At 37.4% G+C, this 13,957-nt stretch overlaps 1 protein-coding gene across 1 annotated transcript; it reads left to right on the top strand.

Moving 5' to 3' along the window:
* Nucleotides 1–1,913: 1,913 nt before the first annotated feature.
* Nucleotides 1,914–2,861, top strand: LOC129628464 (olfactory receptor 8J3-like). Its single transcript, XM_055547903.1, has one exon. It carries the CDS (start codon nt 1,914–1,916, stop codon nt 2,859–2,861), a length of 948 nt encoding a protein of 315 aa, XP_055403878.1.
* Nucleotides 2,862–13,957: the final 11,096 nt, after the last annotated feature.

Genomic DNA, 13,957 nt, shown 5'->3' with positions numbered 1-13,957 from the left:
ATTGGAATAGAATGTGCATGAGGTAAGGGACAAGTCATTCAACTGAAGCTTGGCTCTTTCCTGACAAAAGTAGGAAATCAACAAATACCTGGTAATTAAGTAAGAAAATGATTCAAGGGACCAAAGAGAATGTTTGGTGTCAGAAACAAACTAGTATAAAATATTCAACAATATTAGAAGTAATTTTGGTCTTAATCTCTGATTTTTTTTCATTGTCACACTTTTTTTTTTTTTTTTTCCTTACTGTAGAATTTTTGTTTTAATTTTGTTTAGAAGAGAAATGTCAACAGTTCTGGTCTTTGAAAAGTCACATATTTATGATATATAGATTTAAAAAACACTTTATTGAATTCTGATTGACATGCAAAAACTCTACATGGTTAATGTATGCAACTTGATGAGATTGGAGATATGTGTGTATCAGTGAAATCATCACCACAATCTATGCCATAAGCAGATTCACACTCTACAAAAGTTTCTTCCTGCTCACTTTACTAATTATTATTAATATAGTGCATATATATATATATATGTTAATTGTGCTAAAGGGTAAATCTTATGTTAATTGATCATGTAGCTTTGACCCTCTACAACTTCTCTCCAAGTCCTCGGATTAGAGACTATGAACAGGCTTCTCTGTGTCAGGTACCCCAACTAGATATCAATTGTTATTGAGAAAAAGCTCAACTTAGTGAGGTCAAATATCACCTTTCAAATATCTCTAGCAAAATATTCAGTTGTATTATAATCTCATGTAGATCCTTTAGCAAATATATGTAATGAAATTACCATAGAAGTTCTATAAAAGGATGTTTAATATTATTGCATTGATGAAAAACTATCAAAAATCTGATAAAATATCAGTAAAGTGATGAACTAAAATTGAGGTCAGAAGTATTTCATAATTCAAAAAATAACATTATAAAATTGTATAAATAAAAAATAATGGTTAAAAATAAAAGCACATTGAAATAATATGAGGAATTGTATCAACTTGTGGGCAAGAAGGAAAAGAGCTATGGAAGGAAGGAAAACACTTTCAAACAGAAAAACTTTTTTTAAGCTGAAAAGAGAATAGTTGATGTAAAAAATGTATCTGAGAACATGCCTCCATATATTTTTTTTCTGGTAATAAAGTGAAAAATGAGCAAAGAGGTTAACAGAAATAGATGGTCAAAGTTGCAAGTTCAACATACACCAAATAGAAGCTATAGAAATACAATATAAACGAAAAGGGGTAGAGCATTGGCTAAATTATCTATTCTTAAGAAAAAGCAAGAAATTTCAGACTAAGAAATTAAGAATAGATGCCAAATTATTTGTGTGCTTAGTCACTCAATCATGTCCGACTCTGTGACCCCCCTCAGGACTGTTGCCCACCAGGGTCTTCTGTCCATGGAATTTTCCAGTAAAGACTGTTGGAACAGGTTGCCATTTCCTATTCCCAGGGATCTTCCCAACCCAATGATAGAACCTCTGTCTCTCGCATATCCTGCATTGGCAGGCAGATTTTTCACCATTAAGCCACTTGGGAAATCTTGAATTTTTAGCGAACTTGCAGTTCCTCATGTCTTCCTCACACTCTGTGCAAGAGGCATCAGATTGGAATCTCCATTCTATTTTTTAAGCTACTAAAACAGTCATAATTTAATAAGATTATGAGAAAATAAATTTTCAAAATATACATTACACTGGATCATCTGTTTAAAATTGCCATACCTGTTACATCTCTTCAGTAAATGATTGCAAAGTTGGTTTACTAGACCTAGAACTTTGAGTTTATTAACTGAGACCAATAGGAAATCTCATCAAAGAATTGCTTTTGACATCTAATAACAGTCCTGGAAAATAATTCCATAAAGTTTCTGACTACTTCTTTTTTTCTTTAAACAGATGACTTTCCAAACTGTTATATGGCTCATGGAAATTTCACTCAGGTCACAGAGTTTATTCTCACAGGAGTCTCAGAACGTCCGGACCTCCAGATCCCACTCTTCTTTGTCTTCCTGATCATCTATGGACTGACCGTGACAGGAAACCTAAGCATCATCACCCTCACCAGTGTGGACTCTCACCTTCAGACCCCCATGTATTTCTTCCTCCGGCACTTGGCTATCATCAATCTTGGCAATTCAACTGTCATTGCCCCTAAAATGCTGATCAATTTCTTAGTAAAGAAACACTCCACCTCCTACTATGAATGTGCCACCCAACTGGGAGGGTTCTTGGTTTTCATTGTAGCTGAGGTGCTCCTGTTAGCTGTGATGGCCTATGACTGCTATGTGGCCATTTGTAACCCTCTGCTCTACATGGCGGTTGTATCTCGGCGGATCTGTCTTCTGCTAGTTTCTCTCACATACCTCTATAGCTTTTCCACAGCTATTGTGACCTCATCTTCTGTATTCTCTGTGACTTATTGCTCTTGCAATATCATCAATCATTTTTATTGTGATATCGCCCCTCTGCTAGCATTGTCCTGCTCTGATACTTCCTTTCTGGAAACATTTGTGTTTATATCTGCAGCTACAAATCTGGTGTTTTCCATAATTATAGTTATTGTATCTTATTTCAACATTGTTTTGTCCATTCTCAAAATACGTTCATCAGAAGGAAGGAAAAAAGCCTTTTCCACCTGTGCATCGCATATGATGGCAGTATCTGTCTTCTACAGCACAATCATATTCATGTATGCGCAGCCTCAAACTAACCATTCTATGGATACTGATAAAGTGGCCTCCGTGTTTTATACTCTGGTGATTCCCATGCTGAACCCCATGATCTACAGCCTGAGGAACAAGGACGTGGAGACTGCCCTAAAGAGATTTCTGACAAATTCACACTGTTCTTTTAAGCTGATGTAATTTTAGAAATCTGTAAATAAATAGAGTTAAGACAAACTGCCATTGTGTCAGAAAATGCAATGGTTAGATGACTGATTAATAGGTATGCATACTACTCTGGGAATTAAAAGGTGCTAGAATTTGGGATGCACTGATTTAAAAAATAATCTGGAGAGATGGTGGGAAGATTTGGGAGAATGGCATTGAAACATGTATAATATCATGTATGAAATGAGTTGCCAGTCCAGGTTCGATGCACGATACTGGATGCTTGGGGCTGGTGCACTGGGATGACCCAGAGGGATGGTATGGGGAGGGAGGAGGGAGGAGGGTTTAGGATGGGGAACACATGTATACCTGTGGCGGATTCCTTTTGCTATTTGGCAAAAGTAATACAATTTTGTAAAGTTTAAAAATAAAATAAAATTTAAAAAAAACAATAAAAAATAATCTGAAGCTCTTGGATGTATGAATTTAATACATAAACAAAGCAGTATTCACTGATTTTCTCAAGGATTATGCAAATATCTACACTGAAATAAATATTTCCAGGAGTCAGGAGAGAATGAATTTGAAAGTTTTAAATAAGTCAAAACAGAAGAAGGAAAATAATAGCTAAGAGAAGTAAGTGGATTTTTCTCATTCTTTGGCTTTTTTTTTTTTTTACTTTCTGTGCACGTAGCAGATCACTGCATCAGGAATTGCAGATGGTCTAAATCCTTTTCATCACTAAGTAGCAAAATTAAACTGACAAATTTATTTAAAACAATCCCTAACTCTTTCTTAGTATGGTTTTAAGGAAAAGCTACACACTCCTCATACATTTGTATTTTGAATGATAACCAAAATGCAGTTGAAATTATTTTTATGGCAATGAATACAATTTATACAACTTATTAATGAAGAACACAAGGCATCATCATTGATGGCTTTCACTCTGAGTACTACTGTATGATAATCTTAGTGGAGTTTATAAGAATTTTCTCTTCTCACTCTAAGTATCAGTTTTCTGTAGTATGTTTAATAAATGTACTCTGTTTTGATATAAATAAGCACTCAATGAATCATGTTTTTGAAAGTTCCTTGCATCATTAAGAAAAAAAATTATTGTTTTTGTAATTTTTTGATTTCTGATAGTTTTTGAGTGCATATCAAAATTTATCATACAACTTGCATATATGTAGGTGACCAGACTATACCTCAGATTTATCAAATCAGAATGGAGTTAACCAATATGAGGATAATTAATGGAGTATTATTTATATAGTACATGTAACCAAGCTGAGCTTTTCCAGTGAAGAACAGTAAGTCTTGTTTGATACTAATTTACTAAAAATGTCTGGATTTCTAGACTAGCCATGTACCTGGTACACAAATAGTATCCCTGAAAAAGTTTAGTTTCATTTGGATCCTCAAATAGACAATATTAAAACCCTCAGTGTTTAATGATAAAGTATATCAGGTTAATTTTTTTTTTAATCATGTTGTACAAACTAACAGTGCTATGGGTGTAACTGCATTTGGAAGGAAATCTCTGAATATCCTTTTTTAATTTCAGAAATTTCTTCTCAACGTCATTGGGTGAATATTTCCCAATTATGTCTCTTTTACACCTCTCTTCTGTGGACCAGAATAAATTTGTTTTGTCACTTACTTATATTTATCATTTGCCTTTAAAAAGATGTCACATTTAAAATACACAGAAATTGCACAGTGAATTTGCTATATCTGTACATTTGTAATACCACTAATAATACCCTTATGGCAGAAAGTGAAGAACTAAAGAGCCTCTTGATGAAAGTGAGAGAGGAGAGTGAAAAAGTTGGCTTAAAGCTCAACATTCAGAAAACAAAGATCATGGCATCTGGTCCCATCACTTCATGGCAAATAGATGGGGAAAGAGTGGAAACAGTGGCTGACTTTATTTTTCTGGGCTCCAAAATCACTGCAGATAGTGATTGCAGCCATGAAATTAAAACACTTACTCCTTGAAAGGAAAGTTATGACCAACCTGGACAACATATTAAAAAGCAGAGACATTACACTGTTAACAAAGGTCTGTCTAGTCAAGGCTATGGTTTTTCCAGTAGTCATGTGTGGATGTGAGTTGGACGATAAAGAAAGATGAGCACGGAAGAATTGATGCTTTTGAACCGTGGTGTTGGAGAAGATTCTTGAGAGTCCCTTGGACTGCAAGGAGATCCAACCAGTCCATTCTAAAGGAAATCAGTCCTGCGTGTTCATTGGAAGGACTGATGTTGAAGCTGAAACTCCAATACTTTGGCCACAAGATGTGAAGAGCTGACTCATTTGAAAAGACCCTGATGTTGGGAAAGATTGAGGGCAGGAGGAGAAGGGGACGACAGAGGATGACATGGTTTGATGGCATCACTGACTCAATGGACATGAGTTTGGGTAAACTCTGGGACTTGGTCATGGACAGGAAGGCCTGGCGTGTTGTGGTTCATGGGGTTGCAGGGAGTCGGACACAACTGAGTGACCAAACTGAACTATTAATACTATTATTGTAAATAGAAATATGTGATCTTTTTAGAAAATGCTATTTATTAAAGAAAATGAAAGAGAGTAGCTTCTAACCAGGCACTCAAAATTGATACTGTGGGATTTCCTTGGCAGTTCAGTGGTTGAGACTCCACACTTACAATGCAGGGGGTGAAAGTTCAATCCCTGGTCTGAGAATTAAGATCCCTTATGTCACACAACACAGGCAAAAAAAAAAAAAAGAAAAAGAACTGACATCGTTTCAGGTCAAACAGTGTGATATGATAGGCAAAAGTAGCAACACGGATAAATAAGTCAGATACCAACATGAATACACTAAGACAAGAGATCAAAAGAGAATGAGGAGAACACAGAATGCATGAAGACATTATAGTATAAGGTGCACTATGTTATATTGATGGAAGTGAAAGAGGAAGGTGAAAAAGTTGGCTTAAAACTCAACATTCAGAAAACAAAGATCATGGCATCTGGTCCCATCACTTCATGGCAAATAGATGGAGAAACAGTGGCAGGCTTTATTTTGAGGGGGAGCTCCAAAATCACTGCTGATGGTGACTGCAGACATGAAATTAAAAGACACTTCTTGGAAGAAAAGTTATGACCAACCTAGACAGGATATTAAAAAGCAAGAGACATTACTTTGCCCACACAGGTCCATCTAGTCAAGGCTATGGTTTTTCCAGTAGTCATGTGTGGATGTGAGAGTTGGACTATAAAGAAAGCTGAGCACTGAAGGATTGAGGCTTTAGAACCATAGTGTTGGAAAGGCTCTTGAGAGTCCCTTGGACTGCAAGGAGATCCAACCAGTCCATCCTAAAGGAGATCAGTCCTGGGTGTTCATTGGAAGGACTGATGCTGAAGCTGAAACTCCAGTACTTTGGCCTCCTGATGTGAAGAGCTGACTCATTTGAAAAGACCCTGATGCTGGGAAATATTAAAGGCAGGAGGAGAAGGGGATGACAGAGGATGAAACGGTTGGATGGTGTCACTGACTCAATGGACATGGGTTTGAGTAAACTCTAGGAATTGCTGATGGATGGAGAGGCCTGGCATGCTGCAGTCCATGGGGTTTCAAAGAGTCAGACACGACTGAGTGACTGAACTGAGCTGAACTGATGTTATATACATTCACAACCTACAGGGGAAACACTCTATAAATTCAAAGCCTAAACATTATTAGGAGAAGGGAATGTCAACCCACTCCAGTATTCTTGTCTGGAGAATCCTAGGGACAGAGGAACCTGGTGGACGACAGCCCATGGAGTTGAAAAAGTTGGACAAGACTGTGCAACTAAAACACACAAATGGTTTTAAGGACCATATATAATTAGAAAGATGTAAGGCAAGAGAAACGTACTACAAGGACATGTAGTGTGACACGAGAAGACTGTGTGGTGGTGACTTGAGCATATTAACCACTTGTCATTCAGTAGCACAGTCATGTCCGACTCTTTGCGACCCCATGAATCGCAGCACCCCAGGCCTCCCTGTCCATCACCAACTCCCAGAGTTCACTCAAACTCATGTCCATCGAGTCAGTGATGCCATCCAACCATCTCATTCTCTATCGTCCTCCTGCCCCCAATCCCTCCCAGCTTCAGGGTCTTTTCCAATGAGTCAACTCTTCACATTAGATGGCCAAAGTATTGAAGTTTCGGCTTTAGCATCACTCCTTCCAACAAACACATGGGACTGATCTCCTTTAGAATGGACTGGTTGAATCTCCTTGCAGTCCAAGGGACTCTCAAGGGTCTTCTCCAACACCACAGTTCAAAAGCATCAATTCTTCGGTGCTCAGCTTTCCTCACAGTCCAACTCTCACATCCATACATGACCACTGGAAAAACCATAGCCTTGACTAGACAGAACTTTGTTGGCAAAGTAATGTCTCTGCTTTTCAATATGCTATCTACGTTGGTCATAACTTTCCTTCCAAGGAGTAAGCATGTTTTAATTTCATGGCTGCAATCACCATCTGCAGTGATTTTGGAACCCCCCAAAATAAAGTCTGACACTGTTTCTACTGTTTCCGCATCTATTTCCCATGAAGTGATGGGACCAGATGCATGATCTTCATTTTCTGAATGTTGAGCTTTAAGCCAACTTTTTCACTCTCCAATTTCACCTTCATCAAGAGGCTTTTTAGTTCCCCTTCACTTTCGAAATGATCACATCCTCTGCCCAAGGCTTTCCATTCCAGGAGATAATTGCAAAACTAATGGCCTTTTTAATTTACTTCTTCACCCTCCCCTCATTTCTGTTCTATAAAAGAACCTGTCATCTGGACCCCGAGTAGATGATTATTTTGAGACATCAGTCTGCTATCTTCTTTGTCTGCTGGCTTTCTGCATAAAGTCAATATTCCTTGCCTCAACACCTAAACTCACAGTTAATTGGTTTCCCTTGCAGTAAGCAGAGTGAGCTTGGATTGGGTAACACATGTAGTAGTTAAAAATACATAATAGATACATGAAACTACATTTTTATTTCCCTGTTTTTCAATTTTGTGTAAGTTCCCAAAGCTTTAAAATATAAAAATGACCTAGCATGACTTACTTACTTACTTTTATAAAATAAGTACTTGATGCTATGTAAGTTAAAAGGTAATTAATCAGATCTATGGGAAACTATCATTTTATTTGCATAGGAATTAAACAGCCTTAGCATTATTTTCCAATTCAAAAATTGACTACATTTTGTAGTTTGTTTCTGAGAGATAATATTAAGTAGTCTGTTAGATAATTTATTTTGTACTATCTTCATGACCCAGATAATAACAATGGTGTGATCACTGACCTAGAGCTAGACATCCTGGAATGTGAAGTCAAGTGGGCCTTAGAAAGCATCACTACGAACAAAGCTAGTGGAGGTGATAGAATTCCAGTTGAGCTGTTCCAGGTCCTGAAAGATGATGCTGTGAAAGTGCTGCACTCAATATGCCAGCAAATTTGGAAAACTCAGCAGTGGCCACAGGACTGGAAAAGGTCAGTTTTCATTCCAATCCCAAAGAAATGCAATGCTAAAGAATGCTCAAACTAACACATAATTGCACTCATCTCACACGCTAGTAAGGTAATGCTTAAAATTCTCCAAGCCAGGCTTCAGCAATATGTGAACCGTGAACTTCCTGATGTTCATGCTGGTTTTAGAAAAGGCAGAGGAACCAGAGATCAAATTGCCAACATCTGCTGGATCATGGAAAAAGCAATAGAGTTCCAGAAAAACATCTATTTCCGCTTTATTGACTATGCCAAAGCCTTTGACTGTGTGGATCACAATAAACTGTGGAAAATTCTTCAAGAGATGGGAATACCAGACCACCTGATCTGCCTCTTGAGAAATTTGTATGCAGGTCAGGAAGCAACAGTTGGAACTGGACATGGAACAACAGACTGGTTCCAAATAGGAAAAAGAGTACATCAAGGCTGTATATTGTCACCTGTTTATTTAACTTATATGCAGAGTACATCATGAGAAACGCTGGGCTGGAAGAAACACAAGCTGGAATCAAGATTGCTGGGAGAAATATCAATAACCTCAGATATGCAGATGACACCACCCTTATGGCAGAAAGTGAAGAGGAACTAAAAAGCCTCTTGATGAAGGTGAAAGTGGAGAGTGAAAAAGTTGGCTTAAAGCTCAACATTCAGAAAACGAAGATCATGGCATTTGGTCCCATCACTTCATGGGAAATAGATGGGGAAACAGTGGAAACTGTGTCAGACTTTATTTTGGGGGGCTCCAAAATCACTGCAGATGGTGACTGCAGCCATGAAATTAAAAGACACTTAACTCCTTGGAAGGAAAGTTATGACCAATCTAGATAGCATATTCAAAAGCAGAGACATTACTTTGCCAACAAAGGTTCGTCTAGTCAAGGCTATGGTTTTTCCTGTGGTCATGTATGGATGTGAGAGTTGGACTGTGAAGAAGGCTGAGTGCCAAATAATTGATGCTTTTGAACTGTGGTGTTGGAGAAGACTCTTGAGAGTCCCTTGGACTACAAAGAGATCCAACCAGTCCATTCTAAAGGAGATCAGCCCTGGGATTTCTTTGGAAGGAATGATGCTAAAGCTGAAATTCCAGTCCTTTGGCCCCCTCATGCAAAGAGTTAACTCATTGGAAAAGACTCTGATGCTGGGAGGGATTGGGGGAAAGAGGAGAAGGGGACGACAGAGGATGAGATGGCTGGATGGCATCACTGACTCGATGGGCATGAGTCTGAGTGAAGTCCGGGAGTTGGTGATGGACAGGGAGGCCTGGAGTGCTGCGATTCATGGGGTTGCAAAGAGTTGGACACGACTGAGCGAATGATCTGATCTGATATGTAGATGAACACCTTTTCCATAAACATGTGTCAGTATATTTCAGGGGATTAAAATATCCAAAGTACTTACCTTCAGTTGTAAACAAAGTTTTGTGGAAGCATGTATAGTAGTTCTTGATGAATGCTTCAGAATAATTACTTGTATTTTTGACAGCTCTGGAAAAATAAGACTAGTTTCTCTAAATCCAATGTTAGCCTGTTTGAATTTTATTTTTGATCCTTTCGTTATTTCCCACATAGTGGAACCATGAAACATTAACAAAAAAAGGAGCCTCAAGACATTACTGTGTATAACTGCTTCATATTTCAAATTTTATTTATTAATACTATTATTATTTATCTGTTGAATTTGAGGACTGTCCTTACAGATATTCTACATAGTGCAAAACATGAATTCACCTGTGGTATGGGTTTCCCTCACAGCTCAGTTGGTCTACTTGCAATGCAGGCGAACCCAGTTCAATTCCTGGGTTGGGATAATCCACTAGAGAAGGGATAGGCTACCCATTCCAGTATTCTTGGGCTTCTTTTGTGGCTCAACTGGTAAAGAATCTGCCAGCAATGCGGGAGACCTGGCTTCAATCCCTGGTTTGGAAAGATCCCGTGAAAAGGGGAAAGGCTACCCACTCCAGGATTCTGGCCTGGAGAATTCCATGGACTGTGAAGTCCATGGGGTCCCAAAGAGTTGGACACGTCTGAGCGACTTTCACTTTTCATAGTTTCTTGCTAACACACTCTGATGAAATTTCTATCCCATCATATCTGAGTATCAATGGAAAAAACCCAGGCTTAGAGCTATGGTCACAGAGTAGGGACTTCCCTGGTGGCTCAGCAGTAAAGAATATGCCTGCCAGTGCAGGCGATGCAGGTTCAATTCCTATGTTGGGAAGATCCCCTAGAAAAGGAAATGGAAAGCCACTCCTGTATTTTTGTCTGGGAAATCCCATGCTTAGAGGAGCTTGGTGGGGTACAGTCCATGGGGTTGCAAAGGGTTGGAAATGACTTAGCAACTAAACAGCAACAGCACCACAGAGAGTAGATGGTACAGTATGGGTGTAACTGGGTTTGTTTGACTGCAGAGCCCATATTCCTAATCCATCAAGCCATGCTGTCGACTGTGTAACAATACTGGCAGATATGTCCACTTTGCTCTGGTATGAACCTAATGTTTAGAGAAGTCAAACATGAAAACTGTAGTTGAGCCAAATTTCAGGAGATCAAACTTGTAAAAAGTTTTCTAAAAGCATTTGAAGTACAATTAGATATCCTGTAGAAAGGACTGAAATGCAGAGTATGAAAGTAAGAAATGCAGTTAAGACGTTAGAAGTATTATGATTCCATTTAATACAGCAGCTCATAAAGCAGAAAGGTTTCCAGTGGAAAGCTAAGTTCCAGGTGGACGGTTGACTATTCACTCTACAAACTTCACGTGACTCACCTGCTTAGCCATGATTCTGGCTCCGAATGTACTCATTCCGAAGTTGTCTGGGTCATTTAAGGGCTCCTAGATCACTCTGAGTCTAAATTTGAACCTCTAGAGATATCTGAAAGATGTAATATCGCCTTTTCTGTTTCTTTCAAAGTATGGTGAACTGAACAAATTATACTGAGGATTTGAAAAAAATATAATTATCTGTATTCCTGAAGGAACGATACTTCGAGTATACCTATCAGACAATTTCCACAGAAGCAAAAGAAGGCTATATTAAAGACAGCAATGCAAAAAGACCATACACTTTCATTCATTTAAGTAAGAACTCAAGTTTTGTGAAAGGATAAGACCAGCATTTAAATTCTGAGTAAATTATGGGAATGTGGGTAATGTCCGTATTTTTTTTTTTTAGATCTCAGCTTTCTCAATTGTAAAATCAAGTAAAACATGTTTTATGTTCTAATGAATATTGAATGTATTAATGTATGTAAAGACTCAGTAAACTCTATGATAATAGTGAATACTCAAAAGATATTTGCTTTAAAAAGGGAAGTAAATCAGAACATAAAAAAAAAAAAAAATAAACATACTTAGTCCAAAAAACTACGTGAAAAACAGAACCACTTCAGCATAGTGTCAGACTCTATCTTGGTGAATCTGCACAGTAAAGGAAACGTTATCACTAATGATGAAACCAGAGTTTTTTTTCCACAAATTTCAAACTAGAAAATCAACTTTAAACCAATTTCAAAATGTTTGTGCATGAAAACGGTACTCACAGCAGTAGACCAACTTCCTGAAAAAGTTACCCACTGCTTCTGGTTTCTCCTAACCTTAGTCCTTTCCAACCAGTTTTTTTCCTACAGAACTGACACCAGTCCTTTCTAGCTTGTGTGATTATTATATGATCAATAAACACAATAAACTTTTGCCAAGTCTTAGTTAGATTCCTCTGAAATCTGAAAATTTTGTACATTACCTGACTTCTTGTCATTTATATCATGATTTCCTTGATTTCTTTTTAATGTTAGTTTTAATTTATTCATTTTGATCTTCATTGCAGTGTGTGGGTTTCTCATCCCAGTGGCTGTGCTCGTTATGGAGCATGGGGTCTAGGGCCACAGGCTTCAGAAGTCTGTGAGTTTGTGGTGCACAGGCTCAGCTTCTCCACAACATGTGGGATCTCTCCAGACCAGGGATAGAGCCTGTGTCCCCTGATTGGCAGGCAGATACTTAACCACTGGGCCACCAAGGAAGTTCCTGTTTCTTTCTTTTTCTATTTTTTTTTTCCCTGTAGTAAGGACACTTACCATAAGATCTATCCACTTTAATTTTTAAGTACACAATAGGATATTGTTAACTATAGACAAAGTGTTGTACAGGAGATCTCTAGAGCTATTCATCTTGTATAACTGATACTTTTCTTTCCTAAACAACTCTTATTGACCCCTCCTCCCAGATCCTGGCAACCACCATTCTACCATTTCTTTGAAGGACTATTTTAGATACATTATATAAGTGGAATAATAAGCAATTTATCCTACTCTAACTGGCTTATTTTACTTATAATATCCTCCAGGCTCATTTATGTTGTCACATATGGCAGAACTTCTTTTTAAGGCTGATATTCCTATGTATATATATGGCACATTTTATTTTTTAAAATTTTTTATTAAAGGATAGTTGACATTAATTTCTTCTGCAAAAAAAAAGTGATTCATATCTCTGTGTATACATATATGTATATATTATGCCTGGAAGGCTTACAGTTCATGGGGTCTCAATGAGGTGGACATGACTGAGTGGCTGAGCATGCATTATATGTATATACATATATATTCTTCATGTTCATTTCTATTATGGTTTATCACAGAATATTGAATATAGTTCCCTGTGCTATACAGTGGGACCTTGTTGTTTATCCATCCTATATGTCCTTACAATTAAAATATATACAGTAGAATATTACTAATGAGCCATAAAGAAAAAATGAAATAATGCCATTTGCAGCAACATGAATGGACCTACAGATGAATAGAGCCACTGAACAAGAGGTATGGATGGAACATATCTGACAATGAACAGACATGCTAAAGCTGGCAGTTTTTTTTTTTTTTTTTCCCTCAGATTTCTTTATTTATTTATTTTTTAAAATTTTGTTTTATTTTTTAACTTTACAATATCATATTGGTTTTGCCACATATCAACATGAATTCACCACAGGTATACACGTGTTCCCCATCCTGATCCCTTCTCCCTCCTCCCTTCCCGTACCATCCCTCTGGGTCGTCCCAGTGCACCAGCCCCAAGCATCCAGTATCATGCATCTAACCCGGACTGGAGATTCGTTTCATATATGATATTATACATGTTTCAATGCCATTCTCCCAAATCATCCCACCCTCTCCCTCTCCCACAGAGTCCAAAAGACTGTTCTATACATCAGTGTCCCTTTTGCAGTTTTTATGGTGGAAATTATTGTATCAAATCTTGTAATTTTGTATAGGTTTTAAAATTTCCATAGTAAAAAACCTGATTATCTGATAATTAGTTTTCTTAGTAAAAAGATAAAAATCATTGAAAGTCTATAAGTAGCTGTTTCAGCTTGTGGTTTGAAATACTAATACATCTTTTTTAAAACTAATATCATACAGGTCAGCAAATTTTCACACAAATAAAAAAAATTTTATATATATATATATATATAACTTCAAACTGTCCTTTACAGTTGTTACCTCTGGATGTGATAGAAAAAGTGGAATTCAAAGTGAAAAAAATACATATTATAGATGATGTGTGTGTACTTCAAAAACAAGAGAATTTAGAGATGTAATT

This window comes from Bubalus kerabau, chromosome 15, assembly GCF_029407905.1.
Source record: "Bubalus kerabau isolate K-KA32 ecotype Philippines breed swamp buffalo chromosome 15, PCC_UOA_SB_1v2, whole genome shotgun sequence".
Classification (NCBI taxonomy): domain Eukaryota; kingdom Metazoa; phylum Chordata; class Mammalia; order Artiodactyla; family Bovidae; genus Bubalus; species Bubalus kerabau.
Note: the sequence above shows the minus strand (reverse complement) of the source record. Positions and strands in the feature narration are given on the sequence as shown.